Here is a 27,274-nt window from a genome sequence, read left to right on the forward strand (position 1 = left end):
CGAACATTTGGACATTAGACTAGAACCTGATGAAATGATTCTGAAAGGGACTCTTCAATTCTAAAGCACCATCTCTGCAGTGAAACTGACCTAAGGACTCTATTCATGTTTGTCTGTATAATGATCAATACTCTCTCTCTTTTCTTCTTTTAATAAATTTTACTTTAGTTAATAAGAACTGGCTGTAAGCGTGTATTTGGGTAAGAACTGAAGCATTCATTAACGACTTGCGTAATGTGTCCAATCCTTTGGGATTGGTAGAACTTTTTAGATGATGAACGAGATTTTCAGTAATTCGCATTGTATTTAACTGGGCTGTCTGGGAGGAAGCCCAAAGCTGGTTGTTTTAAGGCAGGGGTAGTCAATAAGCAGTCTGTGAGGCAAATGTAGACAGCCAGATGCTTTTGAATGGACCTCTGAAATCTTTTCATCTATTATTATCATTACTGTTGTGTTTTTTTAATTATTATTTTCTCTGGCGTTTGGACCTTGTCTATACCTTGACCAAGAAATTTTGACCTTGACAAAAAAGAATTGACTACCTGTGGTCTCTTACTCCCTGGGTAAGGGATTCCCATTCCTTAGTTATTAGAAGCCGTGGGGTCTGCGTGTCTTAATCTGGTCAGGTTCTTCGCTGGTCAGTTAGATCAGAGGCGAGTGGGTTCCATAATGCACAGCTGCCGTGTGAGAAAGGCTTGCATCTTTGTACCTCCTTCAGTGGGATGCGGTGTCACAACCTAATGGACATGCTAGCTCATCCCCATCCCTCCAGCTTTCAGGAGGACAAAATTCATTCATTGTCCTGTCTGTTGTTTTTCAGTTGTAAATAGAATCACTGTTCATCTTCCTTCTGGGCTCTGCAGGTTTAGAAATAAGCAGTGATTGAACTCCAGAGCTGTGTGTGTGTGTCAGCAAGGCCCCCAAAGAGCACAAATACTGGGAACGCCTAGTGAGGGCGTAACAATTCCCCGCACCTCCCCAGACGTCTGCTTCTCCCAAGGGGGCTCAGTGATCATGTTCCCGACCTCTTGGGTTCCATGATCACCCAGAAGAGCACAGGGAGAAGTTCCACTCACAATGTCCTTTGTAACAGACAAAAACAACAAGGAGTCTGGTGGCACCTTAAAGACTAACAGATTTATTTGGGCATAAGCTTTCGTGGGTAAAAACCTCACTTCTTCAGATGCATAGAGTGAAAGTTACAGATGCAGGCATTATATACTGACACATGGAGAGCAGGGAGTTACTTCGCAAGTGGAGAACCAGTGTTGACAGGGCCAATTCAATCAGGGTGGATGTAGTCCACTCCCAATAATAGATGAGGAGGTGTCAATTCCAGGAGAGGAAAAGCTGCTTCTGTAATGAGCCAGCCACTCCCAGTCCCTATTCAAGCCCAGATTAATGGTGTTAAATTTGCAAATGAATTTTAGTTCTGCTGTTTCTCTTTGAAGTCTGTTTCTGAAGTTTTTTTGTTCAATGATAGTGACTTTTAAATCTGTAATAGAATAGAATGACCAGGGAGATTGAAGTGTTCACTTACTGGCTTATGTATGTTACCATTCCTGATGTCCAATTTGTGTCCATTTATTCTTTTGCAGAGGGACTGTCCAGTTTGGCCAATGTACATGGCAGAGGGGCATTGCTGGCACATGATGGCATATATAACATTAGTGGATGTGCAGGTGAATGAGCCCTTGATGGTGTGGCTGATGTGGTTGGGTCCTCTGATGGTGTCGCCAGAGTAGATATGGGGACAGAGTAGGCAATGAGGTTTGCTACAGGGATAGGTTCCTGGGTTGGTGTTTCTGTGGTGTGGTGTGTAGTTGCTGGTGAGTATTTGCTGGTTGGAACAGACACTCTCTCAATCATCCATGCACCCTGATCTGGTCTGATTTTATCCCATGAGCAGGAGGTCCCATTCCCAAATCTGATCTGATCACCCGGCTGGAACAAGGGGAAGAGTTGTGGGTGCCCGATCTCCAGGCCTGTGAGGAAAGAGAGATCCTGAGAGGTGACCGCACAGGTGAGAACTGGCACACAAACCATCTGGGGAATGCAAGAAAAAGTTGAGAATCCCAAAATATGGTGTGAGTAAGCACCCTCAGTTCTTCCTCATCTCACCCAGGGCAGGGCTGTAGTCAGCAGATATCGCTCACGGCTTTCCGCCCATCCTGTTAGCTGCAGGAGTTTCCTTCCCAATTTTCCTTCCCTGTGAGTGTCTGGGTGGGATGTGGAGGCAGAATCCAATTGCTTGAGTCTTTGAAACTATGTTGTGTTGGGTTTTCCCTCTGTGCTATTCCTCTGTCTCCCCATCACAATGACTCCAGTTTGGATTGTCTCTCTCCCAGCAGGTGCTGAGAGAGTCAGTGAGAATGAGGAGGAGACTCAACAGCAGGAAATTCCCAGGGAAGTGGAATCACAGGGGACATTTGTGGGAAGAGCTGCAGGGAATTATTCCCTGTGCGTGGAACAAGGAGAAACCTGGGGAAATTGGCACAGGTCAGAAAGGCTGATGGGAAACCACCCAAGGAAGAAAGTGGATGAATCCATTAAATGTACAGGAGGAGACAAGAAGAGAAACCCTGCCACTGCCTGCAGTGTGGGAAAGGATTCATTCTGAGTTCACAGCTTGTTACACATCAGACAATCCGTATTGGAGAGAAACCCCTTCAGTGCTTGTCCCCTGGGAAAATCTTCTCTAACCACGTAGACCTTAATAACTATCAGAGAAGCCACACAGAAGAAAAACATTATAGATACCTCCAGCTAAGCCACACAGGAGACCCAATAAGTGCTTAGACTGTGGAAAAAGTTTCATTTGGAAGTCAGACCTTCTTAAACATCAGGCAGTTCACAAAGGAGAGAGACCCTATCGGTGCGTGGACTGTGGGAAAAGATTCCGAAACCGGTCAGCCCTCTTAAACATCAGGCAATCCACAAAGGAGAGAGACCCCATAAGTGCTTGGACTGTGCAAAAAGTTTCATACACAGGTCAAACCTTGTTCAACATCAGGCCATCCACACAGCTGAGCGACTCCACAAGGGCTTGGATTGTGGGAAATGTTTCACTCAGGGATCAGGCCTTGTTACCCATCAGGCAATCCACACAAGAGAGAGCACCCTAGGTGAAACTTCCACCCCCCGTAACATCGGTTCATTGAGGGGCAAATCCCAACGAGCCTTTACAGACCACAGGGGCCAGCCTGCCCACGGCCCAGCCGTGCCCCAGGGCTGCTCCTCAGACCAGGTTCTCCCCCTCTCCAGTGCCTCCGGAAGGCGGCTCCTCCCTGCCGAGCCAGGGCACTGCTTTTTGGCGCCCCCAGGGCCATCCTTAGGATTTATGGGGCCCTATGCAGTGTTATTATACTGCTGCCCCTACACCGATGGCAGCCTGAGCTTGCAGCCTGGCAGGGGCAGGGGCGGAGGGACAAGGCAGAAAGAATAACAAGACACCCGGCCTGCCTCATGGTGGCGGAGAGTCACAGTTCCCCACAGAGACCCCTATACCCTCTCCCTCACACAGAATGGATATATTTAACTCACTGAAACAGACATTATTTTAAATTAATCAGTCACAGAGGTTTACTGTGTTCAGAACAATGTTCATTGCTCTTAGAAAAAGGGAACACTAATTTACTGTGTGTGATCTCCATAACAATACAAATGTTTACGAAATGTCACCAACTTTAAAAAATATGTTTCCAAAGATTTTAGGCATAACAAAGGATTTTATATCTTACTAAGGTACTGATTTTGCTTAAAACTAGTTCATCAGATAGTCAGAAGTAAAGAAAGGGAAACTCTTTTGTCCAGCTATCTGGAAGCAAAGGGCTTTTGCTTCCTTCACTGTGGGGGGAGGGGGAGAGGGGGTGAAGGGAGAAATGGATGGACAGAAAGGACAGGAATACTTTGGACGTACGTTTTTTTACTATAGTAATTCAAATGTTTATTATAGATAAGGGTGGTCTTTTGAAGAATTTATTTAAAAAACCATATGTCTGAAGATCCAAGCATTTAAGGCTAAAGATGACTGTGCATCAAAAAATCTATGCAAGGATTTTTTAGGGATGTGATTTTATAATCTTCACCAGCTCACTAATGAAATATTTTTAAAGCAAATTTTAAATTAAGGTCCTGTAGACTGACATGTTCTGAGTAAATATTACCGTCATGCACAACTGTTTTTGTCAGGACATTCAGAAACTGACAGTAGATACCTGGGGGTTGGCAAATGCCCATTACATGGCTTCATTTCCCCTTGAATGGCTCTTTAACAGTTTCAGTGTTGTGCTAATAAGTCTGGCAGGCTGGAGACTTTTTGTCTTTTAACTACTAGATCCCCTTCCCAGGAAGACTCAGAGCTGGCAGGAAGGGTCAGAACAGGGAGAGGAAAACCAGGAGGGTGGACACTAAGGGTATGTCTACACTACGAAATTAGGTCAAATTAATAGAAGCCGGTTTTATAGAAATCGGTTGTATACAGCCGATTGTGTGTGTCCCCACATAAAATGCTCTATGTGCTCTAGTCGGCGGACCGCGTCCACTGTACCGAGGCTAGCGTCGTCTTCCGAAGCATTGCACTATGGGTAGCTATCCCACGGTTCCCGAAGTCTCCGCCGCCCATTGGAATTCTGGGTTCAGATCCCAATGCCCGGATGATGCAAAACAGTGTCGCGGGAGGTTCTGGGTACATGTCGTCAGGCCCCTCCCCCTCCGTCAGAGCAACGGAAGACAATAGATTCGCGCCTTTTTACCTGGGTTACCTGTGCAGACAACATACCACGGCAAGCATGGAGCCCGCTCGGCTCACCGTCACCATATGTCATCTGGGTGCCGGCAGACGTGGGACTGCATTGCTACACAGCAGCAGCAGCAGCTAACTGCCTTTTGGTGGTAGACGGTGCAATATGACTGGTAGCCTTCATCGGCGATCTGGGTGCTGGCAGCTGTAGGGCTGGCAGCCGTAGGGCTGCATTGCACCAGCCCCTTGCCTTTTGGCAGTAGATGGTGTATTATAGGGTTACCATATTCAAACATTTAAAAAAGAGGACACTCCAGGGGGCCCTGGTCCCGCCCCTGGCCCTGCCCCAACTCCGCCCCTTCCCTGCCCCAACCCCACCCCTTCTCCGCCCCCATTCCAACCCTTTCCCCAAAGTCCCTGCCCCAACTCTGCCCCCTTCTCTGAGCACCCCGCATTCCCCCTCCTCCCTCCCGCTCTGATCTTGGTTGGAGGTTGCTAAGTGCTTCCCTGCTCCCCACTCGCCCTGCAGCCTCTGCACCCCCCCGCAGCCTCTGTGCCCCCTGCTCCCCACTCGACCTGCAGCCTCTGCACCCCCCCACAGCCTCTGTGCCCCCTGCAGCCTCTGCACCCCCCCTGCAGTCTCTGTGCCTCCTGCTCCCCACTCGCCCTGCAGCTTCTGCACCCCCTCGCCCCCGCAGCCTCTGTGCCCCCTGCTCCCCCCCTGCTTTCAATCAGGCCAGGCGTCCAATCAGCCACGCCACACTCCGCAGGACATTTCTACTTCATAAGAAATCCCCCCTGGACGGCCATTTAAGGCTGAAAAAGCCGGACATGTCCGGGGAAACCCAGACGGATGGTAACCCTAGTGTATTACAACTGGTAACCATCCTATTACAAGTTAGATCATCGCACATTAGCAGAGTCTTCCCTAAGCAGCAGATCGTGCAACAGGCCTGAAGGCCATCGTCATCATACACGAAAAAAGGTGGCTATCAGTCTTAGTGCACTAACTGCCAAGCCCCCAGTACTTGCTGCCAAGAACCCAGAAGATGCCGAATGCTATCAGTCATGCTGCACCGTCATCTTAAGATGTAAAAAATAGATTTGTTCTGTATTCATTTGCTTCCCCTCCCTCCGTGAAATCAACGGCCTGCTAAACCCAGGGTTTTCAGTTTAATCTTTGGGGGGACCATTCTGTGTGACAGTTGCTTGTGTTTCTCCCTGATGCACAGCCACCATTCTTGATTTTAATTCCCTGTACCTGTACGCCATGTCATCACTCGGACCGCCCTCCCTCCTTCCCCTGGTCCGTCAGATACTAGTTTCGTGCCTTTTTTCAGACCAGGCGCCATAGCTAGCACTGGGATCATGGAGCCCGCTCAGATCACCGCGGCAATTATCAGCACTATGAACACCACGCGCATTGTCCTGGAATATATGCAGAGCCAGGACATGCCAAGGCGAAACCCGGACCAGCCGAGGAGGCGATTGCAGCGCGGGGAAGAGAGTGATGAGGAAATTGACATGGACATAGACCTCTCACAAGGCACAGGCCCCAGCAATGTGGAAATCATGGTGTTACTGGGGCAGGTTCATGCCGTGGAACACCGATTCTGGGCACGGGAAACAAGCACAGACTGATGGGACCACATCGTGCTGCAGGTGTGGGACGATTCCCAGTGGCTGCGAAACTTTCGCATGCGTAAGGGCACTTTCATGGAACTTTGTGACTTGCTTTCCCCTGCCCTGAAGCGCCAGAATACCAGGATGAGAGCAGCCCTCACAGTTGAGAAGCAAGTGGCGATAGCCCTGTGGAAGCTTGCAACGCCAGACAGCTACCGGTCAGTCGGGAATCAATTTGGAGTGGGCAAATCTACTGTGGGGGCTGCTGTGATCCAAGTTGCCAGGGCAATGAAAGACCTGGTGATATCAAGGGTAGTGACTCTGGGCAACGTGCAGTCAATAGTGGATGGTTTTGCTGAAATGGGATTCCCAAACTGTGGTGGGGCCATAGACGGAACCCATATCCCTATCTTGGCACCGGAGCACCAAGCCACCGAGTACATAAACCGCAAGGGGTACTTTTCAATGCTGCTGCAAGCCCTGGTGAATCACAAGAGACGTTTCACCAACATCAACGTGGGATGGCCAGGAAAGGTACATGATGCTCGCGTCTTCAGGCACTCTGGTCTGTTTCGAAAGCTGGAGGAAGGGACTTTCTTCCCGGACCAGAAAGTAACCATTGGGGATGTTGAAATGCCTACCGTGATCCTTGGGGACCCAGCCTACCCCTTAATGCCATGGCTCATGAAGCCGTACACAGGCAGCCTGGACAGTAGTCAGGACCTGTTCAACTATAGGCTGAGCAAGTGCTGAATGGTGGTGGAATGTGCATTTGGACGTTTAAAAGTGCGCTGGCGCAGCTTACTGACTCGCTCAGACCTCAGCGAAAAGAATATCCTCATTGTTATTGCTGCTTGCTGTGCGCTCCACAATATCTGTGAGAGTAAGGGGGAGACATTTATGGCGGGGTGGGAGGTTGAGGAAACTCGACTGGCCGCTGATTACGCGCAGCCAGACACGAGGGCGGTTAGAGGAGCACAGCAGGGCGGGGTGCGCATCAGAGAAGCTTTGAAAACGAGTTTTGTGACTAGCCAGGCTACGGTGTGAAACTTCTGTTTGTTTCTCCTTGATGAACCCTCCGCCACGCCCCCACCCAGTTCACTCTACTTCCCTGTAAACCAACCACCCCACCCTCCCCTCCCCACTTCGAGCACCGCTTGCAGAGGCAATAAAGTCATTGTTATTTCACATTCATGCATTCTTTATTAATTCCTCACAGCAGTAGGGGGATAATTGCCAAGGTAGCCTGGGATGGGTGGGGGAGGAGGGATGGAAAAGGACACACTGCATTTTAAAACTTTAACTCTTATTGAAGGCCAGCCTTCTGATGCTTGGGCAATCATCTGGAGTGGAGTGACTGGGTGGCCGGAGGCCCCCCCACAGTGTTCTTGGGCGTCTGGGTGAGGAGGCTATGGAACTTGGAGAGGAGGGCTGTTGGTTACACAGGGGCTGTAGCGGCAGTCTCTGCTCCTGCTGCCTTTCCTGCAGCTCAACCATACGCTGGAGCATATCAGTTTGATGCTACAGCAGATGGCGCATTGACTCTTGCCTTCTGTCAGCAAGCTGACGCCACCTATCATCTTCAGCCCACCACTTGCTCTGTTCATCCCGCGATTCAGCCCGCCACCTCTCCTCTCGTTCATATTGTGCTTTTCTCATGTCTGACATTGACTGCCTCCACGCATTCTGCTGTGCTCTATCAGTGTGGGAGGACATCTGGAGCTCCGTGAACATATCGTCCCACGTCCTCCGTTTTCTCTTTCTAATGTTCACTAGCCTCTGTGAAGGAGAAACATTTGCAGCTGGTGGAGGAGAAGGGAGAGGTGGTTAAAAAAGACACATTTTAGAGAACAATGGGTACACTCTTTCGTTACAAGGTCGCATTTTTCCTCTTATAGTGAGGGCCTGCCGGTTTGGTATGCGAGATCACTGACGCAGTGCCAGGCAACAGATTTCGGCTTGCAGGAAGCCATGGTAACATATGGGAATGGTTTCAAACAGCAGCGCCCTCATTTCCCATATCAAGGATGAATTGGGTTGGCCATTTAAAATGGGTTTTCAATGTAAAAGGAGGGGCTGCGGTTTCCGGGTTAACATGCAGCACAAACCCAACTAAACCACCCCCCCACACACACACCCAATTCTCTGGGATGATCACTTCACCCCTCCCCCCAACGCGTGGCTAACAGCGGGGAACATTTCTGTTCAGAAGAGCAGGAACGGGCACCTCTGAATGTCCCCTTAATAAAATCACCCCATTTCAACCAGGTGACCGTGAATGATATCACTCTCCTGAAGATAACAAAGAGAGATAAGGAATGGATGTTGTTTGCATGCCAGCAAACACCGGGACCATACACTGCCATGCTTTGTTATGCAATGATTCCAGACTACGTGCTACTGGCCTGGCGTGGTAAAGTGTCCTACCATGGCGGACGGGATAAGGCAGCCCTCCCTAGAAACCTTTTGCAAAGGCTTTGGGAGTACATGAAGGAGAGCTTTCTGGAGATGTCCCTGGAGGATTTCCGCTCCATCCTCATACACATTAACAGACTTTTCCAGTAGCTGTACTGGCCGCGATTGCCAGGGCAAATTAATCATTAATCATTAAACACGCTTGCTTTTAAACCATGTGTAATATTTACAAAGGTACACTCACCAGAGGTCCCCTGTGTGCCCTCAGGGTCTTGGGTGAGTTCAGGGGTTACTGGTTCCAGGTCCAGGGTGACAAACATATCCTGGCTGTTGGGGAAACCGGTTTCTCCGCTTCCTTGCTGCTGTGAGCTACCTACATTACCTCCATCCTCATCTTCCTCGTTCCCCGAACCCTCTTCCCTGTGTGTTTCTCCCTTGACAGAGTCATAGCACACGGTTGGGGTAGTGGTGGCTGCACCCCCTAGGATGTCATGCAGCTCCGCGTAGAAGCGGCAAGTTTGCGGCTCTGCCCCGGACCTTCTATTTGCTTCTCTGGCTTTGTGGTTGGCTTGCCGTAGCTCCTTAATTTTCACGCGGCACTGCTGTGTGTCCCTGTTATGGCCTCGGTCCTTCATGGCCTTGGAGACCTTTTCTAATACTTTGCCATTTCTTTTACTGCTATGGAGTTCAGCTAGCACTGATTCATCTCCCCATATGGCGAGCAGATCCCGTACCTCCCGTTCGGTCCATGCTGGAGCTCTTTTGCGATCCTGGGACTCCATCACGGTTACCTGTGCTGATGAGCTCTGTGTGGTTACCTGTGCTCTCCACGCTGGGCAAACAGGAAATGAAATTCAAACGTTCGCGGGTCTTTTCCTGTCTACCTGGTCAGTGCATCTGAGTTGAGAGTGCTGTCCAGAGCGGTCACAATGAAGCACTGTGGGATAGCTCCCGGAGGCCAATACCGTCGAATTCCATCCACACTACCCCAATTCCGACCCGCAAAGGCCAATTTTATCGCTAATCCCCTCGTCGAAGGTTGTGTAAAGAAACCGGTTTAAAGGGCCCTTTTCGTCGTGTGAACGTGTCCAGGCTTAAATCGATTTAACGCTGCTAAAGTCGACCTAAACTCGTAGTGTAGACCAGGCCTAAAACTCAGTGGTGCCCTAAATTTTCAGGTGCCCTACCCAGCTGCCTATGCCAGAGGACAGCCCTGGGCACCCCCAACCACTTACCGCCCTAGGCCACTGCCTAGTTCACCTAGTGGTTGCACCGGCCCTGTTCTGATCTCAGATCCACTCTGCTAGGGTTACCATATTTAAAAAATAAAAAAAGAGGACACTCCACGGGGCCCTGCCCCGCTCCTTTCCCACCCCCGGCACCACCCCAATTCCGCCCCCTCCTGCCCAACTCCACCCCTTCCTGCCTAACTCCGCCCATTCCCCACCCATTCCCCAAAGTCCCCGCCCTAACTCCCCCTCCTCCCTCCCAGCCACATGAAAAGGGCTGCCTAAGCGCTACCAGCTTCATGGTTTGCCGGGCAGCCTCCAGACCCTGCGCCCCCGGCCGGCGTTTCCCCAGCACAGCTGGAGCCCGGGAGGGGAAGCGCCCAGCCGGGGGCACAGGGTCTGGAGGCTTCCCGGCAAACCATGAAGCCGGTAGTGCTCGGGCTTCGGGCAGCCCCTATGCCTCCGGACCCTGCGCCTCCGGCCGGATACTTCCCCTCCCAGGCTCCAGCTGCTGTGCTCCTCCCCTGACTCTTTGGCTCTCTTTAAGAGCCAAGCTGCCCGAGCTAGTGCTACGGGCTTTGGGCAGCCCCCTTGCCTCCGGACCCTGCGCCGCCAGAGCCCGGGAGGGGAAGTGCCCGGCCGGCGGCTGGGGTCCGGAGGCAAGGGGGCTGCCTGAAGCCCATAGCGCTCGGGCAGCTCGGCTCTTAAACAGAGCCAAAGTCTGAGTCAGGGGAGGAGCAGAGCAGTCGCGGGAGAGGAAGTGCCCATCCGTATTTTTCCCGGACATGATCAGCTTTTTGGCAATTCCCCCCGGACGGGGGTTTGATTGCCGAAAACCCGGACATGTCTGGGAAAAACCGGACGTATGGTAACCCTACACTCTGCCGCAATAGAGTCCTGCCTGCAGTGCCCAGCCACAGGAAACAGCAGCAGTATGAAGGCGTGTGACAGATGGCTACAGATCTCCAGCCAGGCATTCTCCAGCAAAACAAGGAGCAGTGCCAGCCTTCCCCGGTAAGAAAATAATTTCAGCTCACACCATCCAGCTGCAAGAATGTAGGAATTTCCCAGTGTAATGCATTAAATAGTCTTCAAAATTGTATTCAACTATATGACAGCCCCTGTGACCAGCCACATCCCTGGAAGCTCTCCCTTCTCACCACAGCTGGATTTCCATGTCTGGTCCCAGGTGTCTGCTCCACAGACTCTCCCAGGCCCCCTCTGTCTGTCCCCAGATCCCCTCCTGCAGCTAGACTGGACAAGTGGCCTGAGAGCCTTGGAGACAGGAGATCTCTTGTTAGCCCATCCCCTGTACAGTGCAGGAGCCCCAGGGCCAGCTCCCCTCACACCCGCTGCCATCTGCAGAGAGCCAGGAGTCCCCGAGAGCTGGGGAGACTGTGCAGGGAAACAGAAACAGGAGCCACCAGGCTAAGAACCGGTGTGACAGAGGCTCCCTTGGCTGACACACCCAGCACTGAACCAGGGACCCCTAGAGCTAAAAGCACAGGCTGCCCCAGCTTATGCTTAATATTCAACCCTTTATAACTGTAACAGCTCCACACACACACACCAGTGGGTTACACAAGCACCAGAGAGACATGGGTCTTAAGTAGGGTTACCATTCGTCCGGATTTACCCGGACATGTCCTCCTTTTTGTGCTAAAAATAGCGTCCGGGGGGAATTTGTAAAGCACTCACAATGTCCGGGATTTCCCCCCCCCCGGCCGAGCAGAGCGAGCGGCTGGGAGGGCTGCAGGGAAGTCCCGGGCTGGACTCAGGAGCAGCTGTAGAGGAGCCGGATCCGCCCTGCATTCTGAGCCGGCAGCTCCCTTGCAGCCCAGTCCGGCAGCACTGTGCAGGGCCAGGGACCGGGTTTTGTTGTGCAGGGCCAGGGACCGGGTTTTGTTGTGCTGGGGAGCTCAGCCACGTGTCCGGCTCGGCTGCACAGAGCCCAACACCCTGTTCTGAGCAGCAGGGTAAGGAGGTCAGGGGGCAGGAAGGTTCTGGAGGTGGCAGTCAAGAAACGTGGGGGGGGGGCTTTTTGGGGGGAGTGGAGAAAGTTTTGGGCAGTCAGGGTACAGGTAGGGGGTAGGGTCCTGGGGGGCAGTTGGGGGGGGTCTTAGGAGGGGGCAGTTAGGGGACAAGGAACAGGGAGTCTTAGGTAGGGGGTGGGGTTCTGGAGGGCAGTTAGGAGCAGGGGTCCCAGGAGGGGGCAGTCAGGGGACAAGTTGCGGGGGGAGTGTTTGGGAGTTCTGGGGGGGGGCTGTCAGGTGGCAGGGGTGGGGAGATGGATCGGAGCAGTCAGGGGACAGGGAGCAGAGGGGTTTAGATGGGTCGGGAGTTCTAGGGGGGGGCTGTCAGGGGGTGGGGAGTGGTTGGATGGGGCGTGGGAGTCCCAGGGGTCTGTCTGGGGGTGGGGGTGTGGATAAGGGTTGGGGCAGTCAGGGGACAAGAGGCAGGGAGGCTTAGATAGGGAGTGGAGTCCTGGGGGGCAGTTAGGGGCAGGGGTCCCAGGAGGGGGCAGTCAGGGGACAAGGAACGGGGGGAGGGTTGGGGGTTCTGGGGGGGCGGGAAGTGGGAGGGGCAGGGGCGGGGCTAGGGCGGGGCTCCTCCCGTCCTCTTTTTTTCTTGCTGAAATATGGTAACCCTACCCAATGCCACCTCTTACTGTCTGATATTAAGCAGCTCTTCCCCAATGCTGCACCTTCCTCTGTTCCCAGATCTGGGAATGGAGGCTGCATTAGAGGAGGGAGATTCCCTCTGGGGTTCAAAACTGTACCTGCTTCTCTCCTCCCTCCTCACTAAAGCCTTTCTTGGTGTGTCTCTCCTGCTGGGAATGGAACAGAACCAACAGGGGTAGCTGGGAGCTGAAGCTTATGCAAGCAAATGGGAAACTAATCAAGTGGGTCTCCTTACACAGACTGAGGAACTGCAGTGACATCCCTGCTCAGTCTCGGGGGCCCAGGACAGAGGCAGCTCTCTGGGATCCAGGCCTGTCCCAGCCAGAACTGGGCTGCTGGGGAGTGTGAGAAATGGTCCCAGCCTCCCCCAGGGCTGAGCTCTGCCCCTAATGCTCTGATTCTCTCTCTCCCCAGTTAATGTGACTCTGGATCCAGACACGGCTCATCCCCACCTCGTTCTGTCTGAGGATGGGAAAAGTGTGAGATGTGGAGACACACGGCAGCAACTGCCCGACAACCCTGAGAGATTTGACACTCGGCCCTGTGTGCTGGGCTGTGAGGGATTCACCTCGGGGAGACATTGCTGGGAGGTGGAGGTGGGGGAGGCTGGGCTGTGGGGGTGGCCAGAGAGTCTGTGGGGAGGAAGGGATGGATCAGCCTTAGTCCTGGGGGGGGGGATCTGGGCTGTGCAGTGGGTGGGTCAGTTCCAAGCTCTCACCTCCCCTGTGACCCCCCTGCCCCTGAGCCGGGCCCCCAGCAGGATCCGGGTTTGTCTGGACTGTGACCGGGGGCAGGTGACATTTATCGATGCTGGTGACGAGGTCCCGACCTTCACTTTCCTTCCGGGCTCCATCCCTGGGGAGAGAATCCGACCCTGGCTCCAGATGGTGGCGGGATCCCAGCTCAGACTGTGTCCCTGAGACACACAGCAGAGAAGAGAACCAGAAATCAGCCTCTCTAGCCTCATGGACCCCAGTATCTATGTCCTTGGAGGACTCCTATCTAGCATGCTTAGATTTTAACCGGTCCAAATAATCAGCAGGGTTCTCCCCTTTATTTTGTTTACAAGTGTTTATTTTAGTCCAATCGGCCTTTGGTGGGCAGACCTTAAGAATAGCTTCTAACAATTTTCCTCTCATCTCAGCCAACTGTTCTCTATCTGGTTCCACTTTGTCTGTCCACTCCATTGTCTCATAAAGACGCCTTTGTGTTTCTCTGGGCATTACGCTTCTCAGGAATTGGTCTAGGTCTCCCATAGTGGGGTTATAGCAATTAATAACAACGTCCAACTCCTCTTTAAAGCGGAGAGGGTCATCCCGAATACGTTTCTCCAATTCCCCCTTTTTGATTTAATTAAAAGTCTCTTCCTCTGGGAACTGCAAACTTGGATTATCCCTGGTATTCCAATTCCACTCCTTTAGAAATTTGCAGGTCAAGGGTCCATAGTAGGAATACATATACATGGCCGGAGTGCCCTTTTCCGGCACTGGGACCTGCTTGGATGTGAGGTTCCCATGGTCAGATGGCTTTGCCCGAACAAACCCTCCTTTAACAGGTGCAGGTGAGCAGTCAAACAACCCCTCGCCTGGACCACCTACCGAGCCACAAAGGTAATCCAAACAAAACCAGCCACCCCCAAACAAGGGATGGTGTTCCCTTCCCCCCACCAGGGCCCCACACCAAGCCCGGCAGACTTGTAGTATCCCTGTTGGTACTAGATGCAGCACCCCGACCGGGGACAACACGAAGGGCTCGATTCACCTCAATTCTATATACATATAGTGAATTAAATTTAGACAATGCAACCCCCCCCTCATAGGGGAGGATTAATTATTTAATAAAGCAACTGCTATTATACAGAAAGAACAGTTAAACAAGACTAGAATAGTGCAGTAAGCCCTGGCCTCCGTTCCAGGCGAGGCCAATCCCCAAGCTTCCTTGTTCAGGTGAAGCTAACTCCTCAACATTCACACCAATGGGGAGGATTTATAAGGGAGGTCCTCGCACACGCTCCTTCTGGCAGAGAGCACCAGCCCATCCGTTAAAGGAAGGGGGTAGGATACCCTACTGCCTCTGGTGCGGTGGGCGATTTCCAGGGACTCTCCTTCTCTCCGAGCGAGGGAGCCCACGGCTCCAAGAGGAAGGTCTGGGGTAAGGTTTCGGTCGTAGGTCGGCCATACAAAGGGTTAGGAAAGGCACGGTCCCTGCACACCTCTCCTCTGGCAGAGAGCACCGGCCCACCTTTAAGAGAATGGGATGGGATACTCTAATGCCCAGGAGTACTTGGGCGGTTTCCCAGGACCTCCTTGCTCTCCGAGCAAGGAGGGGAGTAATTCGGCACTTCACGGAAAGGCAAGGATAGGGGACCCCTTACGACCCACAGTCACACAGCACACCTAATTCAGGAGGGATATCTGTTACGGCAGTTCTCACCAGTCCACTACAGCCTATTGCTGGTGGGAGCCCTGCTGGGCAATTCTCGCCAGTCTACCACAGCCTATTGCTGGTGGGAGCCCTGCCAATCCCCTCGGCCGCTCCGGGATTCCCTGGATTTCCGGCCTACCCATGGTAGGATCCAGGGATTCCTTGGATTTCCGCCCTACCCACAGTAGGATCCACTTTTCCAGGGTCACCCAGCAGCCAGTCAATCGTCCTCTGGGGGGACCAATCCCCGAAGGCTGAGCCACACGAAGCCAACTAACACAAAACAAACAAAACCCAACACAGACAAGTTACAGAACGGACACACACAAAACAAACAGGCGTCAGGCAAATGAGCCTAGCCTCAAAAGGTTCGGATCACAGCGCGCCCTTACCTGAACCCAGAGCCTACGGGCAGCTCCCCACCGAAGCCGAAATAGAGACAAGGGTCTCTTACTTGACACCTGGGATCGGTGTGAAAGCTGTCCACGGTCCTCCGGTCTGGTGGGACGTCGAGTGATCCCGGACGAGCCCCCAAACTGTCGTGGAAAAAGTCACCCACGCATTGATTTTAGTTCACAGACTCAAGCCTGAGGCCAGTTTATTGCAATACATACCAACGCGTTGGGGTAGCAGTCCGAAAACTACCACACCCAGCACAGCACGCAGGTTGCTTTTATTCCTTCAAACCGCAAGCATGGTACAAATAATACGTCATTTGCGTGAAATAAGAGTTGGGGTCTGTCCCTTTTTCCCGGTACCTTCCTTATTATTTTACGAGAAGTGGGTGCCTATTGGGTGAGGGGTTTCTTGGTGGTTTTCGCCATGGTGGTACTTGGCACCAGTTGGGGTGTTTTTTTTGTCAGGGTACATATTGTTTTTCCGGGGTTTTACGGTTAAGGGCATAGGGGTTTATCACAGGACGCCCAAAGAAGATATATGATTAGCTAGTTTGGCAGTTAGCTGGAATCACCGGGGGGCGGCGGGGGAGGTCACAGATCACCCAAAGGAGAAGCTGCATTTAGTCAGTTTGCATTTAGCTAAAGTTACCTATTGCTTCACACAAGTGGTTATTATATTTTATCAGCCATGAACATATTTCATTAGTGCTGCTGCTGAGACTTTTTATTCTTTCCCTCCTTGGCCCCCCTCCCCTCCTCTGGTCATGACCCTTGACTGAGTTTGGCAGGAGGCTGTGTCACTAAGCCTAGTTTAGGCTTGTGGCCTGCAGCGCGGGCCTATATGACGTGTCTTCGCCGATGTTCTGATCGGTGCAAGGGAGGCCAGCCAGGCCTATTCCCCCACACCAGAAAGAACCCCTAGTGTGCCAGCCCTTCTCAAGGTCACCACCTCTTTGCCAGGGTCGAGCTGCAGGCTCCTCCACCCCGAGACTGGTTGCTGCAATCCCCAGAGGAACCCCATTACTGCAAACGTCCTTCTCACCGGTCACACACTCCCAGAGATTAATCGCCCCCTGAAACCGTCCCTCTCTGAGTCTTCAGCACGCCTAGTCCTCATCAACCCCCCTTCGTTTTACTGCTCCCCAGTCACTTACTGCAAGAAACGCCATCCACGGGGTGCAGTACATCCCCTGCTTCCACCAGCTGTCACGGAGTCCCCGGGCGATGCTTTGGAACTTCTCCCCACAAAGCCAGTCAGGACTTTGGGGAGCCTCCTCTCCTTTGGAGCAGACTGTCTTCAGGGCAAGAAGCTCACACGGCTTCACCTTCCTGGGTCTGACCTTGGAGCATTCAGCATCCTTTGCCCCTCCATGCGCTTCCCACAGTGAGTCCGCCCAGGCGGGGTCCTGGGGAAGCCAGAGGGTCCTGCACGCACCCCCACTTCACAGTCAGACGTGACTCTTAGCCAGCCAGTAAAACAGAGATTTATTAGATGACAGGAGGACGATCTAAAACAGAGCTTGTAGGTACAGAGAACGGGATGCCTCAGACAGGTCCATTCTGGGGCCCAGCGAGCCTGACAACCCCGTCTGCACTCACTTCCCATCCCCAGACAGCTCCAAACTGCAAAACTCCCTCCAGCCCCTCCTTTCTGGCCTTTGTCTCTTTCCCGGGCCAGGAGGTCACCTGATCTCTTTGTTCACCTTTACCTATCCCCTTGCAGGGGGGAAGGGCCCCGGCCATTTGTTGCCAGGAGACAAGAGTGTCAGCCATTTATGCACACTGAAGACTTAAGAAATGTATAGGGGAAACTGAGGCACCCACACAGTATTCAGAGGAAACATTAAGAACAGTCCCACTTCGTCACAGTTACTTTTTTTGCGTTTTGTCAAATCTGCACTGAAAGTGCCCTTAAAATAAACATGTGCTAGGTCATTATCCGTGACTTCTATATTATGAAATATTTGGCAGAATGTGTGTAAAACAGAACAGGGGACATACAATTCTCCTCCAAGGAGTTCAGTCACAAATATAATTTAATGCATTTTTTTTAAAACGTGCATCGTCAGCATGGAAGCATGTCCACTGGAATGGTGGCTGAAGCACGAAGGGACATATGCATGTTTAGCATATCTTGCACATAAATACCTTGTATTGCCAGCTACAAACGTGCCATGCAAACACCTTCTCACACTTTCGGATGACATCATAAATTAGAAACAAAGCAGCATTCTCTCTCGTAAATGTAAACGAACTTGTTTGTCCTAGCGAGTGGCAGAGAAAGAAGTAGGACTGAGTTGACTTCTAGGCTCTAAAGTTTTTAATTGCTTTATTTTTGAGTGCACTTATAGAAATAAAATCTATGTTTTTAAATTACACTTTCCTGATAAGGAGATTGCACTACGGTACTTGTATGAGGTGAATTGAAAAATACTATTTTTGTTTTGTGATCACTGTACACTTTCTATTCTTGTTGTGATAGAAATCAACATATATGAAAACGTAGAAAAACTTCCAGAAACATTTAACAAATTCCAATTGGTATTCTATTGTTTAACAATGTGATTCATCAAGATTAATTTTTCTAACCACGATGATTTTTTTTGAGTTAATCACGCAAGTTAACTGCAATTAATCGACAGCACTACTATCTTCTTCCAATTTCTTAACAATACCAGGTTACAATTCAAAGTTCTAGTCAATATTACTTGGAATGGCCCCAGATACCATTTATACACTTTTCTAACATGTCTCTAAAGGTTGAAGCTGGGTCAATTAGCTGGCAAGGTTCTTAACTCTTTCGGGCCAGCTCTCACAGAAGTTGAGATCGTGTGTGAATTCTCCAATGTTTCATGAGATGTGATCTCTGTGTACAACTTTTGCCACAGTCCAAGCACTTATGGAGTCTTCCTGATTCTCTCATGTAAAACAAGGACTGATCAGTTTCTGCAATGTTTCCCACAGTCTAAGCACTTATGGGGTCTCTCTCCAGTGTGGATTGCCTGATGTTTAATAAGAGCTGACTTCCATATGAATCTTTTTCCAGTCTGATTACTAATGGGATCTCTCTCCTGTGTGGATCCTCTGAATGTTATAAGATTTGATCTTTGGGTGAAACTTTTCACATGGTCCAGACACTTATGGGGTCTCTCTCCTGTGTGGATTGCCTGATGTGAAACAAGTTCTGACCTCCATTTAAAACGTCTTTCACAGGCTAAGCAGTTATGGGGTCTCTCCTCTGTGTGGATTCTCTGATGTAAAAAAAAGGGATGACATCTATTTGAAACGTTTTTCCACAGTCTAAGCACTTATGGGGATCTCTCTCATGTGTGGATTGCCTGATGTTTAGAAGGGCTGATTTGTTTTTGAAACCTTTCCCAGAGTCCAAGCACTTATGGTCTACCACTTGTATGGATTGCTTGATGTTTAACAAGGTCAGACCTCCATATGAAACTTTTCCCACAATCTAAGCACTTGTGGGGTCTGTCTCCGGTGTGTATTCTCTGATGTGCCATAAGATTTGATCTTTGTGTGAAACTTTTCCCACAGTCTAAGCACTTATAGGGTCTCTCTCCAGTGTGGATTGTTTGATGTATGAGAAGAGCTGACCTCTGTTTGAAACTTTTTCCACAGTCTAAGCACCTATGGGGTCTGTCTCCAGTGTGTATTCTCTGATATTGGACAAGGTTTGACCTCCGTATGAAACTTTTCCCACATTCTAAGCACTTATAGGGTCTCTCTCCAGTGTGTATTCTCTGATGTGCCATAAGATTTGATCTTTGTGTGAAACTTTCCCCACAGTCCAAACACTTATGGGATTTCTCTCCTGTGTGGATGGCCTGATGTTTACGAAGGGTTGACCTGTGTCTGAAACTTTTCCCACAGTCTAAGCACTTATGGGGTCTCTCTCCAGTGTGGATTGTCTGATGTTTGACAAGACCTGACCTGTGTTTGAAACTTTTCCCACAGTCTAAGCACTTGTGGGGTCTCTCTCCAGTGTGGATTGTTTGATGTACGAGAAGGTTTGACCTCCATGTGAAACTTTTCCCACAGTCTAAGCACTTATGGGGTCTCTCTCCAGTGTGGATTGCCTGATGATGGATAAGGGCTGACCTCTGTTTGAAACTTTTCCCACAGTCTAAGCACTTGTGGTGTCTCTCTCCAGTGTGGATTGTTTGATGTACGAGAAGGTTTGACCTCTGTATGAAACTTTTCCCACAGTCTAAGCACTTATGGGGTCTGTCTCCAGTGTGTATTCTCTGATGTGCCATAAGATTTGATCTTTTCATGAAACTTTTCCCACAGTCCAAACACTTATGGGATTTCTCTCCTTTGTGGAGTATCTGATGTTGGACAAGGGCTGACCTCTGTATGAAAATTTTCCCACAGTCTAAGCACTTATGGGGTCTCTCTCCAGTGTGTTTTCTCTGATGTGCCATAAGATTTGATCTTTGTGTGAAACTTTCCCCACAGTCCAAACACTTACCGGATTTCTCTCCTGTGTGGATGGCCTGATGTTTAAGAAGGGTTGACCTGTGTCTGAAACATTTCCCAGAGTCTAAGCACTTATGGGGTTTCTCTCCTGTGTGGATTGCCTGATGTTTTGCAAGGACTGACCTCTGTTTGAAACTTTTCCCACACTCCAAGCACTTATGGGGTCTCTCTCCGGTGTGGATTGCCTGATGTCTAATAAGGGCTGATCTCCATGTGAAACTTTTCCCACAGTCTAAACACTTATGTGGTCTGTCCCCTGTGTGGATTTTCTGATGTCTAATCAGCGCTGACTTCCAAATCAAACAATTGCTGCCCTCAAGGTACTGAGAGGGTCTCTCTCCCGGGTGGCTTCTCCCATGGTTAGCAAGATCTGAGCCCTTATTGAAGTGTTCCCCACAGTCCAACCATTGAAGTGTTTTATCTCCAGTATTTATTGCTTGAAGCGTAACAGAACCGAGGCATTTATAATGTTTGTCTTCCTTGGGGGTTGTCTGCTGGTCTGTGGGATTCCTGTGTCCTTCCACATATATAACAGATTCATCCATTTGCTCCTTTGAGTGGATTCCCGGCAGCCTCTCTGACCTCTGCCAATTTCCCCAGGCTTCTCCCTGTTCCAAGCACTGGGGAAAATTCCCTTCAGCTCTTCTCACAAAGGTCCCCTGTGATTCCCCAGACCCAGGAACATCCTGCTGTTGATTCACCTCCTCATTCTCACTCACTGTCTCGTCACCTGTGGGGAGAGAGAGAATCCAGACAGGAGTCTTGTGCTGGAGAGAAATTAAGAGGAATAGCACCAAGGGAAAACCCACCATACTAAAGCTGCACAGATGGAGCAATTGGATTCTGCCTCAACTTCCCACCCAAACTTTTACAGGGAAGAAAAGTTGGGAAGGAAACTCCTGCTGTTAACAGGACACGTGGGAAGCGATGTCAGTGATATCTGCTGACTCTAGCCCTGCCCTGCGTGAGATGAGGAAGAACTGAGGGCACTTATTGATATCACATTTCTGGGATTCTCAACTTTTTCCTTCATTCCCCAGATGGTTTGTGTGTCAGTCCTCACCTGTGTGGGCGCCTCTCGGGATCTCTCTTTCCTCACAGGCCTGGAGATCGGGCACCCACGGCTCTTCCCCTCGTTCCATCCGGCTGATCAGGTCAGGTTTGGGAATGGGGAATCCTGTGCAGAGAGTGAAATCAGACCAGATCAGGGTGTGCGGAGGACTGAGAGCATCTCTCAGAGAGAGCGTCTGTCAGAAAGGACATTCCATGAGCGGAACCTGTCCCTGTGCCATGCTGGGGAATGTGGAATCTAAGAGGACAGAAAAATGGTCACTGAGCCCCCTCGGGGGAGGCAGACGTCTGGCGAGGTGAGGGGAATTGTGACGCACACCCAGCTCCAGTGTTAAATCCCTGCCTATTTCTAAACCTGCAGAGCCCAGAGCCCTAAACATTGCTGGATCTATTCCCAAGGAGGAGGGAGAAGAGGGATTCTGTGTGGGACTGAGAAACAACACAGACAGGACAACACACAGCTTCTCCACCTTGCAAGCTAGCGGGGTTGAGTGGGGATGATTTAGTATGTGCCTTAGGTTTTGACTCTCTGGTCTCATTGGAGAGTGATGAGGGAAGAACCTAACCGGTGTCAGACATGCAGACTCCCCCCACCCCCAGTTTCCAATAACCAAGGCGCCAGGAATCCCTTACCCAGCGAGGTCACCGTCTCGTAGTTCTCCTGCATGACGTCCCTGTAGAGGGCTCTCTGAGCGGGGTCCAGAAGAGACCCCTGCCCCTGGGTGAAATACACAGCCACCTCCTCGAAAGTCACCGGCATCTGAAATAACAAGAATCCCCCACTGAGATCCTGCTGCCCCAGCCACAATCCCTCTAGTCACAGGGGAGGGCCAGAGTAGCAGAATCCTCCCCCCACCCTGCTCAGAGCAGCCAGGAGGCTTCAAGGGGGGGGATTTTTCAAGCAAGAGCTCCTTGTCCCCCGCAGCAGACTGAGCAGGGCAGGTTCTTGTCATTTACCACACACCTGCCAGCCATACGCTGATACTGGAAGCAGAGCTCTGAGCCGGGGACAGGCTTCCCTTTGTATTTCACAGCAGCCTCTGGCCAGTGGGGTCAGGCTCCAGCACTGGGAGTCTGGTCAGTTTTCCCAGCCCTGCTCAGCAGGGTGTTTCCTGGTTCAGAAATATGGGAATGTTTCCCCTCCCCCCACACGCCAATGGGCCTGTTCAGAAAATCAGGCCCAGGTTGATCATGTTCTAGCAGGTTTATCAGACCCCGTCCCACCGTGTGTGTTTAACCCCTCTACAATACCCCTCCCCCACCACCAAAAGCTCCCTAAAAATATCCTACCTGAGCTGGCTCCAGCACAGCCATTACCCTGCCCTGTCTCCTGGAAGTCGGGACGATCTGAAGCAAAATGTGGACGCGATCCTCAGCCTGTCAGGCGAGAGGGGCGATGGGGGAGGTTACAGAAGGGGCTGGAATCCATGTCACTCCCTAATTCCCCAAGGCTCGCTCCCTGCAGACAGATGCTATGATTCTATGACTGCCATGCTTGGAAGAAGCCCAGTTAGTTCATTACTACCCCAGCCAGGCCCCCTCCCCTCACATTAGAACTAAACCCAGCACGTCCCTTCTAAACCTCCCCAGAACAGCAGCTCTGAGCCAAACTCTGGAAAAAGAGCAGAATCAAAGGAGTCACTTTAGGGCACTGCCCCACAGTGTATTGTAACCCCTCTAGCTCTCCCCCGTCTCCGTAAGTAGTGCAGTGCTCAGCAGAGCAACTGGCTTTTCCTCTCTCAACTCCTCCCCTTGTTCCCAGGAGAGCTGACTGCCCCGGGGGTGCAGGGAATGGATCTGGGCAGGGCTGGGAGCTGGGAACCTCCCTCCCCACTTCTTGCTCCTGCTGCCCTTCAAGTCTCTCCGCTCTCCCCTTTTATCTTCTTCCCTCGCCCTGGGAGAACGGGCGACTGCCCCATTGTCGTGGGCCTTTGCTCTCATTAGGCAGCTCAGTCACTGACACTGGTAACGGGGGTTGAACCCGGCTGTGTCACTGAGAGCAGCAGCTCTGGGACTCACAGACACAGGGAGCCCCTCCCCTTGTAGGCCAAACTCACCAGCTGGTCCCTGAAATGGACCCTTTGTACAGAGTCATTTCCCTGCCCCACTCCAGCCCTTTCCCCAGGTCTCTCCATCACTTGGAGGCTCAGGAGCTGGTATAGTCAGAGTGGTTCCAGCCACTGGAGAAAGTGCCCCTGGGCTGGTCTCAGAGGGGTGTGATGAAGCTGGAATGTTTTTAATGTTTTCTCTGAATACCGAGTGTGTGCCTCAGTTTCCCCACGTGTTACTCAAGTATCAATCTGGTGGGATACAGGTGAGTGATCATTGCAGAGACCTCTAGAGGGCAGGTGTGACTGCAGAGCGGCTGCCTGGGCATAAAGAATGGCCAAAATTCTGTATCCTGGCAAGGGATGACCGAAGCCCGTCCTCTGCAAAGAGCCAGCCAGCTGAAAGTGTTGGAGAACCAAGGGACAGGGTGTCCTGGAAAAAGTCACCCACCCATTGATTTTAGTTCACAGAGTCAAGCCTGAGGCCAGTTTATTGCAATACATACCAATGCGTTGGGGTAACAGTCCGAAAACTGTCATACCCAGCAGCAACTCGCAGGCTGCTTTATTCCATCAAACCGCAAGCGTATTACAAATAATACGTCATTTATGCGAAAATAAGAGTAGGGGTTTTGACATGGGGGGGCTTGGCACCAGCGAGGGTGTTGTTTTTCGTCAGGGTACATATTGTTTTCCGGGGAGGTTTATTATAGGAAGCCCAAAGATGATATATGATTGGCTGATAGCAGGTAACTGGAGCCATAGAAGGAGCTGACCTTTACTAGAAGCAATTTCTTCGTATAAGCCGTTACTATGTTTCATCACCAAGGAGTTATCATGTTCTTTATCTATAAGCAGTTATCATGTTGCTAAGGCCTTTCGCATGGCTTCCTCCCCTCCCTTCTTTGGTCATGGCCCATGACCGTATTTGGCAGGGAATTGCACAGCCTAGTTTTGTTCAGGCTCTGGCCTGTACTGTTTTATGTAAAGGCCGTCTGTGTAAAAAAGCTTCTGTCAGAGGGCCTGAATTTGGGCCTTCGGCGTTACTTTGGTTGTCATTAAGAAGGCTACCTAGTTCTTTTTCCCCACAAGGGGGAGGCCAGATGACCTGTTTTCCTGGGAAAGAGAGAAAGCAGGGAGGAGAGCAGCTGGGCCTCACTGAGGATGGGGGGCTGGAAGTGGGTCAGTCTCCTGGTTTTTGCTGAATGCTCCTGATTTCTGTGCTAACAAGCTCTGTTCTATTCTGTGTTCCCAGCAACCAATAAACCCGTCTGTTTTCCAAGCTGGCTGAGGCTTGGTCTACACTACCCCCCCCAATTCGAACTAAGGTACGCAACTTCAGCTACGTGAATAACGTAGCTGAAGTCGAAGTACCTTAGTTCGAACTTACCTCGGTCCACACGCGGCAGGCAGGCTCCCCCGTCCACTCCGCGGTACTCCTCTCGCCGAGCTGGAGTACCGCAGTCGACGGCGAGCACTTCCGGGTTCGACTTATCGCGTCCAGACTAGACGCGATAAGTCGAACCCAGAACTTCGATTTCCAGCCGTCGAACTACCTGGTAAGTGTAGCCAAGGCCTGAGAGTCACAGCTGACTGCAGAGGTGGGGTGCATGGCCCCTGTGAGGAGCGGATGAGCCTTTTCCTTAGGCTGCCCCCGGGGTTCAGGCTGGCCGTGTGCCCTCCCTGGGCCCTGGAGCTGGGGAGGCTGGGGCCACATGCACAGCGGGTGGGGGGGGTGGATATTGGGTGGTGCTCAGGGGCTGGGGTCCTGCCCCTACAGTGGGGAGGGGAGCTTGCCTCCCCCAGCCCTAGGTTCACCCCCTGTTGGCTGTACCCCATTCTTATCCCCGGCTCCCAGTCCCAGGCAGGGGGGCTGAAACAGTCTGTACAGTGGGGGGCGCTGAGATCCATTCAACCAGACTGTAAACCCTGGATAGGATGGAAACCCCTTCAAGCCAGGGGGTGCGGCAGGGCCCCACCAGCCTAGATCGAGCGCCTGTGCTGCCCCCCTCCTTCCACGGCCCTGATTGTGCCCCGGGCCCCTCTCCTTCCCCGGCCCCCAGGGGCCCCCCATCCTGCATTCAGTTTGGCCCCGGCCCACCTTCTGCCCCTTCCTATTTGCCCCCCTCAGATCTCCCTGAGCTGCAGCCTCCGTCCATACCAGCGCGGCCAGGGGCAGGGAAACAAAGCACCAGATGGAGGGGTGGAAAGGATGGGTGGCAACGTGATCCTGCCCCCGCCCCGCACATACCTGGAACTGGCGGCAGCTTTCCCGGGCCCAGGGCGGGAATCGCAGCCAGCTCCGCTGGGAGCAGCCTGGGGCCAAACCTCCCCCTGCAGCCCGGGGGTGACGGGGGGGGGGCGGGTCTCTCTCACCTTCCCTCCGAGCGGGGCCCCCTGGGGCAGGGGCCGGGCCGGGAAGGGGCCTGGCCGGGCTGGGGGCTCTGCCCTGGGAGAGGCTCCTGGGGAGCAGCGGGAAGGGCCCTGCTGGAGATTCCCCTCTCCCGGCTGCAGCCCGGGCTCCGGGCTCCCAGCACCAGCCGCCGGGGCTCGGGGATCTCGCCAGGAGCCTGGAGCCAGAGTCCCCGCAGCGGCTGCGAGTCACTTCCTGCTGCCGGGCCTGAGCCCAGCGATCGCTCCCCCCAGAGCCGCCTCCCAGCTGCCCCTGGGTCCTAGCGATAAACCCATCCATCTACAGCCCCCTGCCACCGCACTTTGACTCGCCTCTCTGTGTCTGGCTTCTGTTAGACTCACAGGCTCTAGGGTTAGTAGGGCCCGACACGAGCATCTAGCCCAGGGGTTCTCACAACCAAATTTTTGGCAGCCTCAGAGTAAGGCCAGCAACTCTGGATGGTGGCCACTGACACTTCTTTCTAAAATACTTAGTGAACTTTAGGAGAAACCAGTAAACTTGCACAGAGGTAAGCGGGGACATGGTCCCGCTATTGGGGGGAACTTTCCTGACTTAAACAACAAAGAGTCTGGTGGCACCTTAAAGACTAACAGATTTATTTGGGCATAAGCTTTCGTGAGTAAAAACCTCACTTCTTCGGATGCATAGAGTGAAAGCTACAGATGCAGGCATTATATACAGACACATGGAGAGCAGGGAGTTACTTCGCAAGTGGAGAACCAGTGTTGACAAGGCCAATTCAATCAGGGTGGATGTAGTCCACTCCCAATAATAGATGAGGAGGTGTCAATTCCAGGAGAGGAAAAGCTGCTTCTGTAGTGAGCCAGCCACTCCCAATCCCTATTCAAGCCCAGATTAATGGTGTTGAATTTGCAAATGAATTTTAGTTCTGCTGTTTCTCTTTGAAGTCTGTTTCTGAAGTTTTTTTGTTCAATGACAGTGACTTTTAAATCTGTGATAGAATGACCAGGGAGATTGAAGTGTTCACTTACTGGCTTGTGTATGTTACCATTCCTGATGTCCGATTTGTGTCCATTTATTCTTTTGCGGAGGGACTGTCCGGTTTGGCCAATGTACATGGCAGAGGGGCATTGCTGGCACATGATGGCATATATGACATTAGTGGATGTGCAGGTGAATGAGCCCCTGATGGTGTGGCTGATGTGGTTGGGTCCTCTGATGCTGTTGCCAGAGTAGATATGGGGACAGAGTAGGCAACGAGGTTTGCTACAGGGATAGGTTCCTGGGTTGGTGTTTCTGTGGTGTGGTGTGTAGTTGCTGGTGAGTATTTGCTTCAGGTTGGGGGGTTGTCTGTAAGCAAGGACTGGCCTGCCTCCCAAGGTCTGTGAGAGTGAGGGATCATTTTCCAGGATAGGTTGTAGGTCGTGGATAATGTTAACAGAACACCACTGGCCATCACATACAGCCCCCAGCTAAAACCTCTCCAGCACATCCACTAATGTCATATATGCCATCATGTGCCAGCAATGCCCCTCTGCCATGTACATTGGCCAAACCGGACAGTCCCTCCGCAAAAGAATAAATGGACACAAATCGGACATCAGGAATGGTAACATACACAAGCCAGTAAGTGAACACTTCAATCTCCCTGGTCATTCTATCACAGATTTAAAAGTCACTGTCATTGAACAAAAAAACTTCAGAAACAGACTTCAAAGAGAAACAGCAGAACTAAAATTCATTTGCAAATTCAACACCATTAATCTGGGCTTGAAT

General features: G+C 51.6%; 2 protein-coding genes across 2 annotated transcripts; both read right to left on the reverse strand.

The window, feature by feature from the left end:
- Positions 1-832: 832 nt before the first annotated feature.
- Positions 833-10,088, reverse strand: LOC128847382 (myb/SANT-like DNA-binding domain-containing protein 2). Its single transcript, XM_054046773.1, has 3 exons — positions 9,024-10,088; positions 7,992-8,166; positions 833-857 (listed from the first exon to the last, which is right to left on the reverse strand). Exons 1-3 carry the CDS (start codon positions 9,559-9,561, stop codon positions 833-835), a joined length of 738 nt encoding a protein of 245 aa, XP_053902748.1. The 5' UTR covers positions 9,562-10,088.
- Positions 10,089-17,823: 7,735 nt separating this feature from the next.
- Positions 17,824-25,743, reverse strand: LOC128847509 (zinc finger protein 585B-like). Its single transcript, XM_054046987.1, has 5 exons — positions 25,501-25,743; positions 22,367-22,453; positions 21,710-21,836; positions 21,069-21,182; positions 17,824-20,735 (listed from the first exon to the last, which is right to left on the reverse strand). The coding sequence occupies exons 2-5, from the start codon at positions 22,388-22,390 to the stop codon at positions 18,904-18,906; spliced, it is 2,097 nt and encodes a 698-aa protein (XP_053902962.1). The 5' UTR covers positions 22,391-22,453; positions 25,501-25,743; the 3' UTR covers positions 17,824-18,903.
- Between the last annotated feature and the right edge of the window lie 1,531 nt (positions 25,744-27,274).

Source organism: Malaclemys terrapin, chromosome 13 (assembly GCF_027887155.1).
Source record: "Malaclemys terrapin pileata isolate rMalTer1 chromosome 13, rMalTer1.hap1, whole genome shotgun sequence".
Classification (NCBI taxonomy): domain Eukaryota; kingdom Metazoa; phylum Chordata; order Testudines; family Emydidae; genus Malaclemys; species Malaclemys terrapin.

What these genes read in the sequence shown, in the direction of transcription:
- LOC128847509 (XM_054046987.1), bottom strand. Translation starts at nt 22,390, where the DNA reads ATGGCTGTGCTGGAGCCAGCTCAG. An exon ending in CGAGACGGTGACCTCGCTGG is followed by an intron (nt 21,183 to 21,709) that starts GTAAGGGATTCC and finishes CTCTCTGCACAG; the next exon opens with GATTCCCCATTCCCAAACCT. An exon ending in CCCGAGAGGCGCCCACACAG is followed by an intron (nt 20,736 to 21,068) that starts GTGAGGACTGAC and finishes CTCTCCCCACAG; the next exon opens with GTGACGAGACAGTGAGTGAG.
- LOC128847382 (XM_054046773.1), bottom strand. Translation starts at nt 9,561, where the DNA reads ATGGAGTCCCAGGATCGCAAAAGAGCTCCAGCATGGACCGAACGGGAG. An exon ending in GGGCACACAGGGGACCTCTG is followed by an intron (nt 8,167 to 9,023) that starts GTGAGTGTACCT and finishes CTCCTCCACCAG; the next exon opens with CTGCAAATGTTTCTCCTTCA. An exon ending in CAATATGAACGAGAGGAGAG is followed by an intron (nt 858 to 7,991) that starts GTGGCGGGCTGA and finishes CTAAACCTGCAG; the next exon opens with AGCCCAGAAGGAAGATGAAC.